Below are 21155 nucleotides of genomic sequence, written 5' to 3'. Positions count from 1 at the left end.
TCTTTTTAACGATAAACATTAACTTTAACACGCTTCATAAAATACCACTATTGGCCAGTTTTTCGAGAGGTCAACTGATGCGTTAAAATGTGAAGAAATGCAGTACTTTCTTCAATATACTTGCGACTGTGCTTGAGAAGCGCTGAAATGAATGGACTTCTATGGAGGAACTATTGGTTGTTTGGAACTATTGTCCGCTCCATGACACGCTTTACTTCCGCATTCCTCAGTTCCTATGGAAGCCTATGGGAGTGTCGTAACTCTGTTTCTCTATGGCTCTGGTTCCGATCAGGACTAGTTCTCAAAAGTATGTTTTTCAAAAAATACTAAATACCTAAAAATGTTACCAGGCTCACGATCAAATCTGAGGCTACGCGCTTGAACCTCTAAATATCATAATGTTGAACACAAAGGATGCTATCTTCAGATTGATTTCGAGACACATTTATTAACATTTTTTTTTTTGACAAAAACATTATACTGCTCTGTTTTATAAGCATATTACATCAGCTTCAATCACTCATCTGACTGCAAACATCAGATTATGGAGCATGCAAAAGAAAACGGTGGTGTGCCTTTTTTCGACCCCTGCCAAATTATCACCCTCTCTCGTTGAAAGCGCTACCTGATTGCCTAATCCTAACCCCTCCCCCACACCTAACCCTAAACCTACCAATACTAGGGGGGTAGTAATCTGGCGGGGGTCAGAATTCGGAATCGGCACAACACCGGCAAACGGTGAGATTATGAACATGTTTATTATAGCAATATTTTGCTCTCATTATTAATGAATCGAACGACTAAACAAACAGGACTGGTGAAGCAGCCGACAATAGTGATTATCACACACAAATGCCTCTTTTGTTCCTAAAACGAACAGAATATATATTAAAAATAATCAGAGAATGTGTTAAATGTATAGTTCACCTGAAAATGACAATTCTGTCATTGTTTACTTCAACCAACGTGAGTGAAGTGTCATTTTAAGACTGAACTATTCCAAAAAATGTCCTTGGATATTAATAACCATGGCCCCATGTCTAGTTAATAGGCACAAATGTATGACCAGTCATTCGTTTAGTAAAATAAACTCAACTCTGATGTGTCGTTACCAGCTACATTCATAAAGAGAGGACTGAAACGTTATCTACACAGACTAACACAAAGAAACCTCACTCAGGTATTAAGATAATGTTCTCTGTGTATAAGGTGATTTTAAATGTGTTTTTTCTCCTCTTCCCTCCTGATGCCTCCATATAAAGTGCCATGCCCTCCGTCTCGGGTTCGACTGGAATAGAAGAATGATTTAAACGATTGCACTCACGACTCTTCTCCTCCTGCCCTTCTTCAGTTCCTGATCCTGTATAGAAAACAGAAATTTATAGAGTTGCATAAACAGCAAAATCCTGTCCATTTAAAGGAACACTCCGCTTTTTTTGGAAATGGGCTCTTTCTCCAACTCCCCCCGAGTTAATAAGTTGAGTTTTACCGTTTTGAAATCCATTCAGCCGTTCTCCTGTTCTGGCGATATCACTTTTAGCATAGCTTAGCATAGATCATTGAATCCTATTAGACCAATATAGCATCACGTTTAAAAAATGACCAACGAGTTTCGATAATTGTCCTATTTAAAACTTGACTCTTCTGTAGTTATATCGTGTACTAAGACCGGTGGAAAATGTAAAGCTGCCGATAAGATTGGGAACTAGACTCCCATTCTGGCGTAATAGTCAAGGAAGTTTGCTGCTGTAATATGGCCGAAGCAGGCGCAGTAATATCACGCAGCGCCTGAAATGAGTTCCCAGCTAGGTTAGCATTTGCACATGTGCTGCGTGATATTACTGCGCCTGCTTCGGCCATATTACGGCAGCAAACTTCCTTGACTATTACGCCAGAATGGGAGTGTAGTTCCTAATCTTATCAGCCTAGAAAATCGCAGCTTTACATTTTCCGCCGGTGTTAGTACACGATATAACTATAGAAGAGTCAAGTTTTAAATAGGACAAATATCGAAACTAGTTGATCATTTTTGAATGCAATGCTATATTGGTCTCACAGGATTCAATGATCTATGCTAAGCTATGCTAAAAGTGATATCGCCTGAACAGGAGAACGGCTGAATGGATTTCAGAACAGTAAAACTCAACTTATTAACTCGGGGTCTAAATATTTTACTCATACTGAATGTAGTTTCAAATATAGTACTCAACTAAGAGAAATGCCAATAAAAAAAAATTAAAAAAACAAGAAATAGTTGATTGGCAACATTTCTGCAAAATTATATAACTTTATGTTTGGGTGAATTATCCCTTTAACAAAAGCAAACGTGAATTTCCTGAAATTCCTGAAGCAACCTGTTACTTTATCTTATTTCTACAAGTTTTTGATCTCTTTAATCAAGTGTCATGACAAGCGCTTCACATCGCAAGTGCAATGGTATACTGGGTGCACTATGGAGCAAGTTTACTATATAATATTTGTTTTATTAGTGTCAAATAAAAGTGTTCAGTTAAACTGGAAACATCAGTGAATTGTATGTATGGGTATGTTTTTGAAGTTTGAAGCAAAAATATGTGACCCTGGACCAAAGAAACAGTCGTAAGGGTAATTTTTTTTGATGAAAATAAGCTAAGAAGCTTCCATTTACAGTGCCTTGCAAAAGTATTCATACCCCACATTTTGTTTTGTTGCAGCATGTTAAACTGCTTTAAATTAGTTTTTCCCCACATCAATCTACACTCCATACACCAGAATAATGACAAAGCAAAAACCAGATTTGCAAATTTTACAAATTTATTACAAATAAAACACTGAAATAAGTAGATTGCATAAGTATTCATACCCTTAACTCAGTACATAGTTGAAGCACCTTTACAGCCTCAAGTCTTTTTTGGGTATGATGTGACAAGCTTTGCACATCTGCATTTGGCAATTATCTGCCATTCTTTGCCTCACCTTTTCACCTCTCAAGCTCTGTCAGCTTGGATGGGGGCTGGCAGACATTTTCTGGAGTCCTAGTTGTTCCAATCGTCTTCCATTATGGATAATGCTTCTGTGAACCTTCAATGCAACAGATTGTTTTCTGAACTCTTCTCTAGATCATTGCCTTAACACAAGTCTGTCACTGAGCTCTACAGGCAGTTATCTTGACCTCTGATATGCATTTTCAGCTGTTAGACCTTTTCTGAGAGGTGTGTGCCTTTCTAAATCAGACTCATTCAAATGAATTTGCCACAGTTTAACTCCACTCGAAGTGTAGTAACATCTAGAAGCAATATGAATGCTCCTGAGCTAAATTTCGAGTGTCCCAGAAAAGGGTTTGAATACTTATGCAACAGGATCTTTTCAGTTTTTTACTTCTAATAAATTTGCAAAGTTCTTACAAACCTGTTTTGTGCTTTGTCATTATGGTGTATGAGATGTAGATAGCTGTGGGGAAAAAAGTAATTTAAAGCAGTTTAACATAATGCTGCAACAAAACAAAATGTGAAAAAAATGAAGGTGTATGAATACTTTTGCAAGGCACTGTATGTATAGTTTGTTAGGATAGGACAGTATTTGGCTGAGATACAACTTTTTGAAAATCTGTAATCTGAGGGTGCAAAAAAATCTAAATATTGAAAAAATTGCCTTTAAATTTGTATAGCATTTCTTAGCAATGCATATTACTAATGAAAAATTAAGTTTTGATATATTTATGGTAGGAAATTGACTAAATGTCTTTATGGAACATGATCTCTACTTAATATCCTAATGATTTTTGGAATGAAAGGACATTTGATCATTTTGACCCAAACAATATATTTTTGGCTACTGCTACAAATATACCCATGCTACCTTAGACTGGTTTCGTGGCCTAGGGTCACATATAGGTGAGGGCATGATATTTCCTTTGAGCCTGGGTTGAAAATACCACCAACTTGAGACATTCACATGAGCAGCACAGCTCAAGTGCGACGGCATGCAAGTATACAGTGTGGCGTCTCAGACCTGCTGGGATCAGGATTGTTCCTCGGCGCTGCCGCTGAAGGAACGACTCCGGATGTGGTTCCTAAGCTGTTCGATCAGTTCTGGATTCTGCTGCTGGATCTGTTGGGCGAACTGCTGTCCACTGAGAGAAACACCAAAACACAGAACATCTAATCTCACAATCTCAGAGTCCTAGTTTATGTGACACATCAAAGCATTATGCTATGTTTGTAATTCTGCTTGGTGCCGCTTGTGCAGCAGTATATTATACACATCACCTTTGAATATCAGTGTAGCACATCATTTATAAAACCACTAGTGGAACACACGTCAAATAAATCAAAGGTCAAAGAGTAGATACTCACGCTTCAATGAGACTGGATATGTCAGATAATCCACCCACTCCGGCTGCAGGTCCCCCCACCGCGTTAGACATCATGCCCGACATGCTGGTTTTGGACAGTTAATCACAAACACACCGTGCCATGAGATGATACAGTGTGTGTGACCTATGTTAAGAGTTTGTTGTAATATTAGCTGTTTAAAGGGATAGTTCAACCAATAAAACTTTCATTGAGCAAATAGAAGCTCAGCTGTGTGTGCTTCACGCAAGAAAAAAACTCATTTGTTTTTACATTTCAAACAAGTACAGTTGAGTTTCTGCTTACTATATTTAAAGTGATAATTCAAATACTGTCATTAATTACTCACTCTCATGTATTTCCAAACCCGTAAGACTTTCGTTCATCTTTAGAACACAAAGGAAGATATTTTTTGATGAAATCCAAGAGCTTTCTGATCCTCCATAGACAAGGGTCCTACTACAGGTCCAGAGAGGTACCAAGAACATCAACAAATAGTCAATGTGATATCAGTGGTTCAACTGTAATTTTCTGAAGCTACAAGAATACTTTTTATTTTATTTTAATGTTCTTGGTACCTTTCTGGACCTTGAACGTGGTAGAACCCTTGCTTTCTCTGGAGGATCAGAAAGCTCTCAGATTTCACCAAAAAATCTTAATTTGTGTTCTGAAGATAAATTAAAGTTTTCCTGATTTTTTTTTTTTTTTTGCATGTTTGTCACACTTTAATGTTTCAGATCATCAAACAAATTTAAATATTAATCAAAGATAACACAAGTAAACACAACATGCAGTTTTTGAATGAAGTTTTTTATTATGAAGGGAAAACAAAATCCAAACCCACATGGCCCTGTGTGAAAAAGTGTTTGCCCCCTAAACTTAATAACTGGTTGGGCCACCCTTAGCAGCAACAACTGCAATCAAGCGTTTGCGATAACTTGCAATGAGTCTGTTACAGCGTTGTGCAGGAATTTTGTCCCACTCATCTTGGCAGAATTGTTGTAATTCAGCCACATTGGAGGGTGTTCGAGCTTGAACCACCTTTTTAAGGTCATGCCACAGCATCTCAATAGGATTCAGGTCAGGACTTTGACTAGGCCACTCCAAAGTCTTCATTTTGTTTTTCTTCAGCCATTCAGAGGTGGATTTGCTGGTGTGTTTTGGATCATTGTCCTGCTGCAGAACCCAAGTTCGCTTCAGCTTGAGGTCACGAACAGATGGCCGGACATTGTCCTTCAGGATTTTTTGGTAGACAGCAGAATTCATGTTTCCATTTATCACAGCAAGTCTTCCAGGTCCAGAAGCAGCAAAACAGCCCCAGACCATCACACTAGCACCACCATATTTTACTGTTGGTATGATGATCTTTTTCTGAAATGCTGTGTTACTTTTACGCTCCAGATGTAATGGGACACACACCTTCCTAAAAGTTCAACTTTTGTCTCGTTAGTCCACAGAGTATTTTCCCAAAAGTCTTGGGGATCATCAAGATGTTTTCTGGCAAAACTGAGACGAGCCTTTATGTTCTTTTTGCTCAGCAGTGGTTTTCGTCTTAAAACAGGTCATTTTTGCCCAGTCTCTTTCTTATGGTGGAGTCATGAACACTGACCTTAACTGAGGCAAGAGAGGCCTGCAGTTCTTTAGATTGTTGTGGGGTCTTTTGTGACCTCTTGGATGAGTCGTCGCTGTGCTCTTGGGGTAATTTTGGTTGGCCAGCCACTCCTGGGAAGGTTCACCACGGTTCTATGTTTTCGCCATTTGTGGATAGTGGCTCTCACTGTGGTTCACTGAAGTCCCAAAGCTTTAGAAATGGCTTTATAATATTTTCCAGACTGATAGATTTCAATTACTTTCTTTCTAATTTGTTCCTGAATTTCTTTGAATCTCAACATGATGTGTAGCTTTTGAGGATCTTTTGGCCACTTTTTCCCACAGGGCCATGTGGGTTTGGATTTTGTTTTCCCTTCATTTAAAAACTGCATGTTGTGTTTACTTGTGTTATTTTTTGTGTGTTTATCAATGTTCAAATGTGAATAAAAACATATCTTAAATCTGTACAACATATAAAGTAGGGCTGTCAAAATTAACGCGTTAATAGCGCGTTAACACAAATTCATTTTAACGGCACTAATTTTATTAACGCGCGATTAACGCAGCGCGCATTTTCTGTTTGACCCACTACGTAGCCCATAGTTAAAGAAATGGATGCACAGTGTTGCCAACTTAGCGAAAAGTGTCTAGCAACAATACATAAACACATAATTGGACAAACCTAATATGGTCTCTCCGGTTTTACTGAACGAGCGCGAGGTCTCCCAATGCGCGCGCACCTCCCTCTCTTTATATCTGCGTCTGCTCTGTTCAGCGAGCGGCAGTGGAGCAGCGCTTTCAGTTAAAACAGATGTTATGTTCATTCCAGTGCTTGAAGTGGGCCAGTACGCAGGCACTTCTGTATTTTATCCTTTTGCGTACTTGCACTTTTTCATGCGTACTGGCACTTCTGGCATATTTAATGAATGCAAGCGGAGTCGGTGTACGTTAGGATTGGTGCTGTGGAGTTGATGCGTAAAGCCACATACGAGTATGCACGCGAAAACGGCGTATTATATGCACGTCAAACACATGCATATCATATGCACGCCAAAGTTAATTTCAGCTTATTAATAGCACGCCAAATAGAAACAGAAAGTCGTGCTAGTGCGCATTTTCATGAGACCAGGCTCTCCAATCAGTACATTATAACCAAAACAAGAAGAAAGAAGCAGGTTTTTGCGATCACATAACTTTAAATGGGTAAACTCCTAAAAAGTCAAAGGATCCTGAAGGAATTCAGACAGGAAGTTAAAAACAACGATAATAATGCAGGGAGTGACTTATGTCCAGATGCCGGTAAATGATTCTTTTCAGTGATTGAATCATGATCATAATTCATAATTTTTTTTTTCAGTTATTATTTTATATTACTTTGGTTGTCTGATAACAAAAATACTTAATCAAAACAATGGAAACAGTTTTGTTGAGAACTTGGCTGCATCAGATTACAGTATGTGGGCACCGAGAGGCAAAGAAATGTAATAATAAATGTAGATTTTGCTTGTTCAGAGGAAGTGAGCTGCCCTGTCCGGCAAATAATATAAACAAGCTTGTGGAAGTAAATTGCTCAGTGCAGAGAAAGAGAAGTAATGGGAACCTGGTGTTTCTATGTTCTTTTTTTCATGTGTCTAATAGACATGAACAAGTTATTTGAAAAACATCTATGACATTTGAAACAAGTTAGTCTTCATGTCGAGTATGGTTTCACTGATAATAAACACATATTTGCTTAAAGCATCCATATTTGTCCATGCCAATGTTGATTAGAGTATTAAAAACTTTAAAAAGTATTAATTTAAGGTACATTTAGAACAGATAAAAATGTGCGATTAATCGCGAGTTAACTCATGACAACCATGCGATTAATCGCGATTAAAAAAAATTTAATTGATTGACAGCCCTAATATAAAGTAATCGTAACTATTTTACTAATCTTCTCATTTCACACAGATTACTTTTGTGATGTTCTTATGTACTTTTTGAAGCATGAAAAAAATGATTGCTTAGGCTATGACAATAGGTTGAGTAAATGATGACAGAAATGTTATTTGTGGATGAGCTATCCCTTTAAATTATTTGAAAGGCATAATTTGGAAAAGTATACCACAAATGTGCACAGGCTAAATGAATAAACTTACAGTTGTTGCACCTGCTGGTTCTGCATCACACTGGCAGCCTATAGTGAAAAGAGAAAGTGGATTTAACCATCAAATGTATAACAAAAAAGTGTGTTTTAATCCATGTCTGTTCATTTAAAAACCATCAAAAAATTAACTTTTAGCAGATATACACTAATATTCAAAAGATTGTGAATTATATATAAAAAAAATTGACATTAAATTGATCAAAAGTGACAGTAAAAAAGTTTTATAATGTTACAAAAGATTTTTTTTTTTTTTTAGTTTTTTAACTCTGTCAACATTGATAATAATACACAGAGTTCACGCAGAGCTAGACTAGACTTCTCCTTTAATTACTCATCCTTATGTCATTCCAAACCCATAAGACCTTTGTTCATCTTAGAAAGGTAGTAAGGACATCTATAAAATAATCCATGTGACATCAGTGGTTCAACCGTACTGTTATGAAGTTAAAATAATACTTTTTGTGAGCAAAGAAAATGGTACTTCAGTCTTTGACACACGTCAAAGACTGACAGGGAAGAGAAGAAATTGTTGAATAAAATTGTTATTTTTGTTTTCCTTGCACACAAAACGTAGTTTGTAGTTTACAACATTCTAGTTGAATCCCTGATGTCACATGGACTGTTTTATCGATGTCCTTACTAGCTTTCTAGGTCTTGAACATGTCAGTTTGCGTTGCTGTCTATGCAGGGTCAGAAAGCTCTTTAATTTCATCAAAATATCTTCATTTGTGTTCCAAAGATGAACAAAGGTCTAACACACTGGTCTCAAACTCAATTCCTGGAGGGCCACGGCTCTGCACAGTTTAGCTCCAACCCTAATCAAACACACCTGATCCAGCTGATCAAGATCTTCAGGATTACTAGAAACTTCCAAGCAGGTGTGAGCTGGAGTTGGTTGGAGCTAAACTCTGCAGAGCTGCGGCCATCCAGGAATTGAGTTTGAGACCTCTGGTCTAACAGGTTTGAAACAACATGAGGGTGAGTCATTAATGACAGAATTTTCATTTTTGGGTGAACTATTCCAGGTAGTTGGACAAAAAAGGACAAGTTAAAAATTAGGTTAATTACAGAAGCATTGCACTGTGAGTTACATTACTCTGCACAGTATTCTCTGTTGGAATGTATACTGTATATTTTTGACAAATTTAGTTGATATTGAAATCTGCATACTGTGCACAGTATACAGTGAGGGGAAAAATTATTTGATCCCCTGCTGATTTTGTTTGACCACTGACAAAAAAAAACAGTCTTTCATTTTAATGGTAGGTTTATTTGAACAGTGAGAGACAGAATAACAAAAAAAATCCAGAAAATGCATTTCAAAAAAGTATTTAACCCTTCGCAAAACAAGTACTTAGTACTTGGTGACAAAACCCTTGTTGGCAATCACAGAGGTCAGACGTTTCTTGTAGTTGGCCACCAGGTATGCAGATATCTCATTAGGGATTTTGTCCCACTCCTCTTTGCAGATCCTCTCTGAGTCATTAAGGTTTCGAGGCTGATTTTTGGCAAATCAAACCTTTACGTCCCTCCACAGGTTTGGGAATTGGGATGGGATTAAAGTCTAGAGACTGGCTTGGCCACTCTAGGATGTTAATGTGCTGCTTCTTGAGCCACTCCTTTGTTGCCTTAGCCATGTGTTTTGGGTCATTGTCATGCTGGAATACCCGTCCATGACTCATTTTCAATGAAGGAAGGAGGTTTTCAGCTAAGGTTTGACGACACATGGCCCCGTCCATCATCCCTTTGATGTGGAGCAGTTGTCCTGTTCCCGTAGCAGAAAAACACCCCCAAAGCATAATGTTTCCACCTCCATGTTTGACGGCGGGGACGGTGTTCTTGGGGTCATAGGCAGCATTCCTCCTCCTCCAAACTCGACGAGTTGAGTTTATGCCAAAGAGCTTGATTTTGGTCTCATCTGACACCCAGTTATGCTCTGAATCATTCAGATGTTCTTTGACAAACTTCAGATGGGCCTGTACATGTGTTTTCTTGAGCAGGGGGACCTTGCGGCCACTGCAGGATTTCAGTCCTTCACGGCATAGTGTGTTACCAATTGTTTTCTTGGTGACTATGGTCCCAGCTGCCTTGAGATCATTGACAAGCTCCTCCAGTGTAGTTCTGGGCTGATTCCTCACCGTTCTCATGATCATTGAAACTCCAGGAGGTGAGATCTTGCATGGAGCCTCAGACCAAGGAAGATTGACAGTTATTTTGTGTTTCTTCCATTTGCGAAAAATCGCACCAACTGTTGTCACCTTCTCACCAAGCTGCTTGGTGATGGTCTTGTAGCCCATTCCAGTCTTGTGTAGGTCTACTGTACAATCTTGTCCCTGACATCCTTGGACAGCTCTTTGGTCTTAGCCATGGTGGAGAGTTTGGAATCTGATTGATTGATTGCTTCTGTGGACAGGTGTCTTTCATACAGGTAACAAACTGAGATTAGGAGCACTTCCTTTAAGAGACTGCTCCTAATCTCAGCTTGTTACCTGTATAAAAGACACCTGGGAGCCAGAATATGGCTGATTGATATGGAATCAAATACTTATTTCACTCATTAAAATGCAAATCAATTTATGGTTGTTAAAATAAAATAAACCTACCATTAAAATTATAGACTGATCATTTCTTTGTCAGCGGGCAAACATACAAAATCAGCAGGGGATCAAATAATTACTTTCCCCACTGTATATTCTGCAGAAATACTTAGGGGTCCAAACCTCTAAAATGTAAAGCATAATCAAAGCATTGATACCCTGTCTTAGATTTTGTGCATTTAGGTCTAATGTGTGTGAGTTCTTTTTATGAATGTGTCCCATTTTCTAAACTGCTGCAGTGTGCTAGAAACCAGGCCTCCAGCTGAGGGGAATTCAGCTGACTGGCCCTTTAACTCTGGCATGGGCTGCGTTCCAGACAGATGAGAGGGGTCGCAGAGTCGATTTATGACCCATTTCATAAATACTATTAAGAGAGAAATGCGAAACCACCCACTTGCACATACCATGCTAATGAAAGCGGGGTTATTGATGAGGCTGGCCATGTCAAACCCCAGTCCCGTGGCCGTCTGCGAGAAGACAACATGCAAAACTAATGTTAGGAGTTATTACTGGCTAGCACTCATATTTAATTACTCAACTGGGATACTCAATATACATTCATATAAAACTAAGATAGACTGATGGTCTTAATGGGACGGATCAAATTTAAATGTAATGATCATGTACAGTACTATGACAGCAGCTTCTTCTACTCACAGGGCTGGACGCTTCTTTTTGTTTCTGCTCTGCAATCTTGAGGTTGGATTTGTAGGTGTCGTTTTCAGGATCTAACACCAGAGCTTTATTAAAATAAGATATCGCCTCGGGATACTTGCTCATTGAAGTTAGTGCCAATCTAGAACCATAAAAAGATGAAAAATAAAAATAACAAAAATAAAAGTGTTATGATTTTGAAGTTAATGGCATGTACTGATTCTGGTTCTAATTCAGATTCATTCTTTTTTTTTTTGCTTCATAATGATTCCATTAATACATTTTAGTACAATAATTATTTCTAACCAAAAATACTAAAAAAAAAAAAAAAATACTGTTAAAATATAAATTAGTTGTTTAAAACCATATGAATTAAGCACATAATGAAAGAACAGTTATCAGTATATTCATTATTATTAATATACTACTATAGTATTTAATAACTAATATTTCAAATCAGCTTTTAATTTTATATTATCATTTTAATTTTAGTTTAGGTTTTAGTCATTTGTATGTCTTTTTGTATTTTTTTTAGTTTTTGTTTGGTTTTAATATTTCTATTTAGCTTTAATATATTCTTTTATATTTCAGTTTAAGTTTTAGAAATATTAATACTTAAACATATTACATATTATATTTTTAATTTTGGTACAAGTTTTTTGCAATTGTTTCTATTTCTTTTAATATTTCTATTTAGCTTTCATACATTTTCATACGTTTTAACTTTAGTGATTTTAACACTTAAAACATATTTTACTCTATAGTTGTATTTTATTTTTATATTTTATTTCCACTTTTATTTTTTCGAATTATCATTTTAGTTTAAGTTTTAGTCATTTTTTTTTCATATGTCTATATATATATATAAAAATTTAGTTTTAGTAATATTAACTCTTAAACATATTTTATTTTAGAGTTTTTTACAGTTAGCTATAGTTAAGTTTCTTTTAAGTTTTTGTAAGTTCATGTTTTTTATCTAATAATTATGTTTATATATAATATTATTTCTATACCATTATAGTACTTAATTACAGATATTTTTAATTAGCTTTTTTATATTTTTTAAGTTTTCATTTTCATTTTAGTTTTTTTTTATTTTTCTATATAGCGTTCATATATTTTTTGTTTAGTTTTAGTAATTTTAATACTTTTTTAGCTTTAAGTTTTATAGTTGTTTTCTTTGTTTTATAGTTAGTCTTTATGACAAGTGCATTTTCAGTTTCAAGTAAAATCTAATATTTGTTTATAATTTTTTATTATTTCTATACTTATAGTATTTATTTACTAATATTTTGAATTAGCTTTTATTTTTATTTATATTTTTAAGTTTTTACTTTCCTTTTTGTTCAAGTTTTTGTCATTTAAAGTAGTTTTTGTTAATTTTTTATATTTTCATTTAGCTTTAATATATTTTTTATTTCAGTTTCAGCGTTAGTAATATTAATACTAACGTGTTAACGTATTTTATTTTAGTTGCATTTGTAACATTTCTAAGTTTTTGTAAGTTCATGTTTTTCATCTGATGTGTTTATATTTCATATTATTTATACTATTATAGTACTTAATTACAGATATTTTGAATCAGCTTTTATTTTTATATTTTTAAGTTTTAATTTTAATTTGAGTTTTTTTTTAGTTTTTATATCTAATATTTATCTAATATATTTATCTAATATTTATGTTTATATTTAATATTATTTATACTATTATTGTACTTAATTACAGATATGTTGAATTAGCTTTTATTTTTATATTTTTAGGTTTTCATTTAAATTTTAGTTCAAGTTTTTGTCATTTTTATTATTTTTTTATATTTCTATATAACGTTCTTATATTTTTATTTTAGTTTAAGTAACTTTAAAACTTTTTTAGTTTTAAGTTTTATAGTTGTTTTTTTATTTTTTATATTTCTTATAGTTAGTCTTTATGACAAAAGTGCATTTTCAGTTTAATTTAAGTTTTGTTTATAATTTTTTATTATTTCTATACTTATAGTATTTATTTACTAATATTTTGAATTAGCTTTGATTTTTATTTATATTTTTAAGTTTTTACTTTCCCTTTTTGTTCAAGGTTTTGTCATTTTAAGTAGTTTTTGTTTAGTTGTAATTTTCCATTTAGCTTTAATATATTTTTTATTTCAGTTTCAGCGTAATAATATTAATACTTAAACCTATTTTATTTTAGAGTTGCCATTGTAACATTTCTAAGTTTTTGAAAGTGCATGTTTTTCATCTAATGTGTTTATATTTAATATTATTTATATTATTAGAGTACTTAATTACAGATATGTTGAATTAGCTTTTATTTTTATATTTTTAGGTTTTCATTTAAATTTTAGTTCAAGTTTTTGTCATTTTTATTATTTTTTTTTTTTATATTTCTATATAACGTTCATATATTTTATTTTAGTTTTAGTAATTTTAACACTTTTTTAGTTTTAAGTTTTATAGTTGTTTTTTATTTTTAATATTTTTTATAGTTAGTCTTTATGACAAAAGTGCATTTTCAGTTTCATTTAAGTAAAAATTTTTATCTAATATTTATGTTTATAATTTTTTAGTATTTCTATACTTATAGTATTAATTTACTAATAGTTTTGAACTAGCTTTTATAAGTTTTTATTTTCATTTTTGTTCATTGGAAATAGTTTTGTTTTTTAATATTTCTATTCTATTTTTTATTTTAATTTTAGCCTTAGAAATGTAAATACTTAATTTTTTTGTAATACTTAATTTTAATACTCATTTTATTTTATAGTTGTACTTTATTTTAACTTTTTATACAGTTTTAGTAAACCATTTCAGTTTTATTTTAATTAACAAATTTTCCATAGTTTTAGTTTTAGTTAACATTAACAACACTGACAGTCGTCAAACCGCAATAATTACAGAATCTCACCCCATTCTGCCATAAGCTTTACTGTACGACGGGTCGATGGCAATCGCTCGTTCACAGTCTCCCGTAGCCTCTGTGTAGTTTCCCAGTTTACTATGTGCCGCAGCCCTAAGAAAACAATCCCAGCAGTCAACACCAAACATAAAAACATCTATCTCTATGAGTGACACTTTCTCAGCGCTGTGAAATCAAAACATTCACCTGTTACAGTAATACACTGCATTTCTTTGGTCCAACTCAATGGCTTTTGTATAACAGTCCACAGCACTGCTATAATTCTCCTCTTTCATGTGGTTATTCCCTGATAAAAACAAAAGACAAACATGCATTTGAGTGCACAAAGCATTAAATCATGCATCAATTATTGATCCTGTTTTTATTTGCATCATCACAACGGAAGAACATAATGACAGATGCCATTTAGTTATACATAATGCATCCTTAAAGAGCCTAAATACAGTAGGAAAGTGTGACGTGCCCTCATTTTTCAGCTGCTCAGCTCTCTCAATTTCCTCTGGAGATGGAAACGTCTCAGGTAATGAAACAATATCATTCTGTAAACAACAATTAGACAAGCAAAGTGTGTCGAAAATCTTGCTTGCTGGATAATATACTGAATTATAATTAAAACAGTAATCAAAATTAGGGAAGAAAACAGGTTGATGTGTAATAAAATGTAGTTACTTTGAGGAGGGAATTGAGGAAGATCTCTCTCAGGGGCTGAGGGGCGGCAAGATGGTAGTCGCTGGAGCTGATCTTGAAAGTCGTCTCCAGACACTGTACTGCAACTGTAAACAGGTGAATAATGTATTCATATTTGCAATAATTAGTTGTCACTGCTCAACCAAAATAAATAAGTGCATAAATTATTCTGGTCACACTTTAGATTAGGGACCAATTCTCACTGTTAACTAACTATTAACTATGACTTTTGCCTCAATATAGGGTGACCATATTCTGAGAATCCAAAAAGAGGACACCCTCCCCAGGATGCACTTACTGCCCTCCAAAGGCAAAGTGCAGTAACTACGCATTTGGTCAAAATCGAGGCTTAAAATGGACTTTATGAAAACTGTTTTGTCTTGTGGCAAAGTCTCCTGATCAATTTTGTCCCAAAGAAACGAGAGTGTTTCCGAGAAACAAGAGTGTCAACATGTTTGACTAGCCGGGCTAAAAATTTTAAAGGCATTTTTCTCTGTTTCAGTGTTGGTGTAGTTACTGCACTTTGCCTTTGGAGGGCAGCATAGGTGCAGATGGTGCACAATGCTTCCCATTCATCACGACCACGAATGAACATCGGGTATTTTTTTGCAATTCGTCTGTGAAACTACATTTGCGTTTCGGCATGTTAGTGACACACAGCTCTTGCAACGCAGCACCTTGTTTGTTTTGTTTTGACAACTGGGTCTTTCACGTCATCAGACAGGTACCTCAGAATAATGCCGGTGGGCAGTGGCTGCATTTAAAGTGTTGAATTAATGACGGTCAGTGAAATGAGGTAAAAAACCCGGACATTTTATGATATTTACAAAATCCCCCCGGACATAATTTTATAGCCAAAAAGGAGGACATGTCCGGGTAAAAGAGGACGTATGGTCACCCTACCTCAATATCCTCCTAATTACTGCTTATTAATACTTAGTAAAGTAGTTGTTTAGTTTAAGAATTAGGGTCGTCACGATATCATAAATATGACTTATGATACTACACCAGCTGAAGTATCACAATACCATGCAGTATTCTGTTCATTTCAAATTCAATTCCACATAAATAAAAAGATATAAATGAAAACAGACAAGATTTTTCTCTCAATACTTCATTAATGTGATTGAATGACTGGCTATTGTTATCCATGAATTCATGTAAACAAAACTCAGCTCTGCACAGAAGTGACATTTAGATGTGGTAATCATGCATTTAGACGGTATTTATAATTGCATAAATAATGTTATAGAAATACATAGAAATATGTTGGAAAAGAATGTAATATGGTGGGACACTCAAAACCGCCAGCAGGTGGCAGTAAGCGTTGATGATTAAATCACTGAGTCATTCAAATGATTCTTTCAAAACGGCTGAATCCTTCAGGAGCCAATCAAATGACTGTTTTTATGAATGGCTTGTGTATCAGTGTATATAGTCAAGCCCGAAATTATTCATACCCCTGGCAAATTCTTACTTAAAGTTGCTTTTATTCAACCAGAAAGTTGTTGTTTTTTTACCGAAAATGATACAGGCTTCTCCCAAAAGATAAGACAATGTACAAGAGGCATCACTGTGGAAAAAAATATTTCTCAGCTTTTATTTACATTTGAACAAAAAGTGGCATGTCCAAAATTATTCATACCCTTTGCAAACTGTCACAGTCTATGGGAAAATCCAAAGTTCTATACCATTCCAAATAGTCCAAGCTGTTCTAAAGCATCCTAATTACCCTGATTCATTGTGAACAGCTGTTTTAATCAACTCAACAGGTGAAAAACAGAAGCTGGTTTGTAGACAGTCATGGCTAAGACAAAGGAGCTCACTGAGGACCTGTGGCTGTGCATTGTGGCTGCTCACAAGTCAGGAAAGGGCTATAAGACCATATCTAAATGTTTTGAAGTTCCAGTGGCTACAGTGCAAAGTATTATTAAAAAATACAAGACGTTCAGCACTGTGAAAAATCTCAGAGGACGTGGTCGGAAGCCAAGAGTGACACCTGTGCTGGCCAGGAGGATAGTGAGAGAGGGAAAAAATAATCCAAGGATCACCACCAAGGCCATCCTGATGAATCTGGGCTCTGCTGGTGGCAACATCTCAAGGCAGACAGTCCAACAGACACTGCACACCGCTGGGTTCCACAGATGACCAAGGAGGACACCACTTCTCCAGGTAAGGCACACAAAAGCCCCCTTGGCCTTTGCAAATGCTCATCTGGACAAAGAAGAAGGTCTTTTGGTCTTCTGTTTTATGGTCAGATGAAACAAAACTTGAACTGTTTGGCCACAATGATGTAGCCTTCATTTGGCGTAAAAAAGGAGAAGCCTTCAACCCTAAGAACACCATCCCCACTGTCAAACATGGTGGTGGAAACCTAATGTTTTGGGGGTGTTTTTCAGCCGGTGGACCAGGGAACCTAATCACAGTAAACGGCACCATGAAAAAGGAGCAATACATTAAAATTCTCAACAACAACATCAGGCAGTCTGCAGAGAAACTTAGCCTTGAGCACCAGTAGACATTTCAGCATGACAACGACCCAAAACACACAAAAGCAGACAAAAACATTAACGTTTTGCAGTGGCCCAGCCAGAGTCCTGACAGAATCCAATTAAGAATCTGTGGAGGGAGCTAAATATCAGGGTGATGGCAAGGAGACCCTCCAACCTGAAAGAGTTGGAGCTCATCGCTAAAGATGAATGGGCAAAAATACCACAATGATGCCTCTTGTACATCGTCTTATTATCTTTTGGGAGAAGCCTGTGTCATTTCAACTTGCTGGTTGAATAAAAGTAACTTTAAGTCAGAATTTGCCAGGGTTATGGATAATTTCGGGCTTGACTGTGTATTTATATATATATATATATATATATATAATGATTGATAAAACCCAAGTGCAAAGCCACTATGTTAATGAATGGAATTGGATTTGTGATCACAAAGATGCTTCCAAAAAAATTATTACACCTGTTCTAAAAGTAAGCAAATTAATACAGCTGTGAGAATACTTTCTTGTAAGATATTATTATGTTGAATAAGTGATTTTTCAGCTGCTATGTTCTAAATAACACCAGACAGTCTGAATCAGACCTTCTTTTCTGATAAACTGCAGGATGAACAACGACGTGCAAGTGCAACTTCTCAGTTCAAACTGAACTGAAGCGTCGGGAAACAAAAGCGTATACACAGCCTGTACTACACAAAGCACAGCAGAAAGATATTCTGCCAGTCAACTTGTGTTTCTGCTGGCATGAATGTTCAAATGAACGTTTTAAATAGTGTTCCTGCCGTGCATACAACATATCTTACGGTACTACCGTATGGAAAAAATGCAATGGCACCGCGGGTATTTTTAAGCTTTAGTATCGTGATACTACTGTGGTACCGGTATATCGTGCAACCCTATTAAGAACTGGGTAGGAATAAGGATTAACAGGGCTCAAAATTGCATATGCTCCCAAAATGTAATCTGCAAGACCTCCAATTATATTTGGGAGCATTTGTGAGAGAAATTGTTCTGGCGCGACTTGTTTTCATTTCTTTACTAAACTTTCACTAGCCTAACTACTGCGAGCTGAAAAAACACTTAAGCAAAACATGGTCAGGTCAAAGTGTCTAATAACACTGTTAAAATGTTAGTGTTAATCAAAATAAGAGTACTTCTAAAGCATGGCAGTAGATTATTAAAACATGATGATTTAAAATGTACTTTAAAGTCAAATGTTTAATTAAGCGCACATTTTAAAGTCTACGTAAGTGAGTTAAGTGCCAGTAATGAAATTGTTGCTCTAAGTACACTCAATTGGCCTTATAATTAATATTTTATTATCTGCAAGTACAGTTTTTTATATACAATATACTTAAAGTACACTTTGAATGCTCAATAAAACAATTAATCACACTTCTGTTTCACAAGTTTCAAATCAGGCTGACATATCATTAATAATAATGTCAGACAAGCACAACAGTTTGCTGTGGTGATTTTCACTCCTTTTTAATCTGACAGTGACCAGAACAGCCAGTCCAAGAGTAAAAAAGGCCTGTGACTTTAAATGTTTTAAACATGAGGGTGACCTACCTTCCAGACTTTCCTGTTCATCTGAATTCAGCGAGCCACAGTGAGTCTGATCTCTGAGGAACTGAACGATAGAATATGCCAAGCGCTTTTCCACTGCCATTTTGTCTGGGAGAAACCTGGGGAAAGATTTGTTGAAAAGGGATTGCTGAAAAAGGTCCTATTTAATTACATCAGGCAAGACATTGCAGGAAAATCTGGCACGGATGGGTCAGCTGAAAGAGCAATAATCAGATAACAATAGGCCGTAGAGACAACGTTTTCCACTTTGAAAATGTTCGATAAAAACAGAAAACATGCTTTAATGAATTGACAAGCCCGTACATTTTGCAAATAAAATGATCCAATTAACCAACCTGATTTTCAACCAAGATTTTACACAGCAAAAACAGTAAAAAAAAAAAAAAAAAAAACTGTAAAAAAAAAAAACTGTAAAAAAGCACAGCAAAAACAGTAACATTTTGAAATATTTTTACTATTTAAAAAAACTATTTTCTATTTGAATATATTTTAAAATGTAATTTATTCCTGTGATTATAAATGTCTTTATCATCACTTTTGATCAATTTAAAGCATCCTTAAATAAAAGCATTCATTTTCTCTCCAGATAAATGCTGATCTTTAGATCTTTCTATTCATCAAAGAATCCTGAAAAATGTACTCAACTTTTTAAAATATTGATAATAATATTAATAATAGGCTAAAAGTTTCTTGAGCAGCAAATCAGCATATTAGAGTGATTTCTGACGGATCACGTGACACTGAAGACTGGACTAATGATGCTGAAAATTTAGCTTTGAAATCACAGAAATAAATTACATGTTTAAATATATTCAAATAGAAACCAGTTATTTTAAATAGTAAAAATATTTCAAAATTTTACTGTTTTTGCTGCATTGGTTGAGCAGAAGAGACTTCTTTAAAAACATTAAAAACCTTACTGTTCAAATACTTTTGACTCAAAGTGTACAAATGTTCTATACTAAGCATATTTATGCACGTCATGTTGTTGCAGGGGTTAATTACATAACATTCATCTATCAATTACTTTTTAAGCTTCTACTTATCAAAGCTACACGGCTGTAAACTAAAATATAAAACAGTTTTGATACTATTAAATAGCACATAGCTTTATACTACTGTAATACACAGTGTGTTATTCATGAATAACAAAAGCCAAAACACACATGATGCAGTTATGATGTAATGCTGACAGAGGAATCACAATTTCATCCTACAACATGAAATATGATTTAATCTTATGTATATGCCTCAATAACCCCGTTATCTGTAGATGAGCAGTAGTCTGTGCCTCACAGATGGGTGATGTTTACATTGGTTTACACAGAGGCGATTGCAGGAGGCTGTGCAATGGCTGAACACATTCGCAGTTAAATTAACGGACAGAAGAAGAAGTCTTGCTAACGTACGTGTCTGGTGCTCTTCAAGGCCCCCGTATCTTACATACAGCTCAAAATATCAATAACATTATTAAGTCTTGGGGATGCTCTGCGCGCCCCCGCCCACCTACCTGGAGAAAGTGCCCGCAGCGCTCGTTCCAGCCACAGCGTCATGAACACTCGCGTAACTGATGCGCAGAAGAGCGCATGCGCAGTGTCGCCGGAAATTGCTCTGTTCAAGGACTACAATGAAGATTTTATGAATCCTAGTACGGAAAAGGGGATAATTTATATAATTTGTTTGTGTGTGTGTGTGTGTGTGTGTGTGTGTGTGTGTGTGTGTGTGTGTGTGTGTGTGTGTGTGTGTGTGTGTGTGTGTGTGTGTGTGTGTGTGTGTGTGTGTGTGTGTCCATTATTTATTTAATTATAATAGTCTTAACTGCTTCGAATTCAATAACTCTTTATATGTAAAATATATGTGTAAAATAGTATATACATTTATGAAGAAATTATGTATTCAAATGATGATGATTAAGATAATAATAATAATAATAATAATAATAAATACATTATTTATTTATATAAATAATTACATTAAATGACATGTCAATAATTATTTGTGTGTCCATTCTTTAATAATAATAATAATAATAATAATAAATAGATTATTTATTTATATAAATAATACAAATAATAAAATAAAATGACATACCAATAATTATTTGTGTCTATTATTTAATTAATAATAATAATAAATTT

General features: G+C 35.0%; 1 protein-coding gene across 1 annotated transcript; it reads right to left on the bottom strand.

The window, feature by feature from the left end:
* Nucleotides 1-428: 428 nt before the first annotated feature.
* Nucleotides 429-20579, bottom strand: sgtb (small glutamine rich tetratricopeptide repeat co-chaperone beta). The gene is made up of 12 exons (XM_073829877.1): nucleotides 20528-20579; nucleotides 19000-19115; nucleotides 14904-15007; nucleotides 14698-14773; nucleotides 14421-14520; nucleotides 14223-14327; nucleotides 11325-11463; nucleotides 11072-11134; nucleotides 8063-8100; nucleotides 4335-4418; nucleotides 3991-4111; nucleotides 429-1360 (listed from the first exon to the last, which is right to left on the bottom strand). Exons 2-11 carry the CDS (start codon nucleotides 19097-19099, stop codon nucleotides 4000-4002), a joined length of 921 nt encoding a protein of 306 aa, XP_073685978.1. The 5' UTR covers nucleotides 19100-19115; nucleotides 20528-20579; the 3' UTR covers nucleotides 429-1360; nucleotides 3991-3999.
* Between the last annotated feature and the right edge of the window lie 576 nt (nucleotides 20580-21155).

The sequence above is a fragment of the Garra rufa genome, chromosome 23 (genome assembly GCF_049309525.1).
Source record: "Garra rufa chromosome 23, GarRuf1.0, whole genome shotgun sequence".
In the NCBI taxonomy this organism is placed as follows: Eukaryota; Metazoa; Chordata; class Actinopteri; order Cypriniformes; family Cyprinidae; genus Garra; species Garra rufa.
The sequence above is the reverse complement of the archived record's forward strand: the minus strand, read 5'-3'. Positions and strand labels throughout refer to the sequence as shown.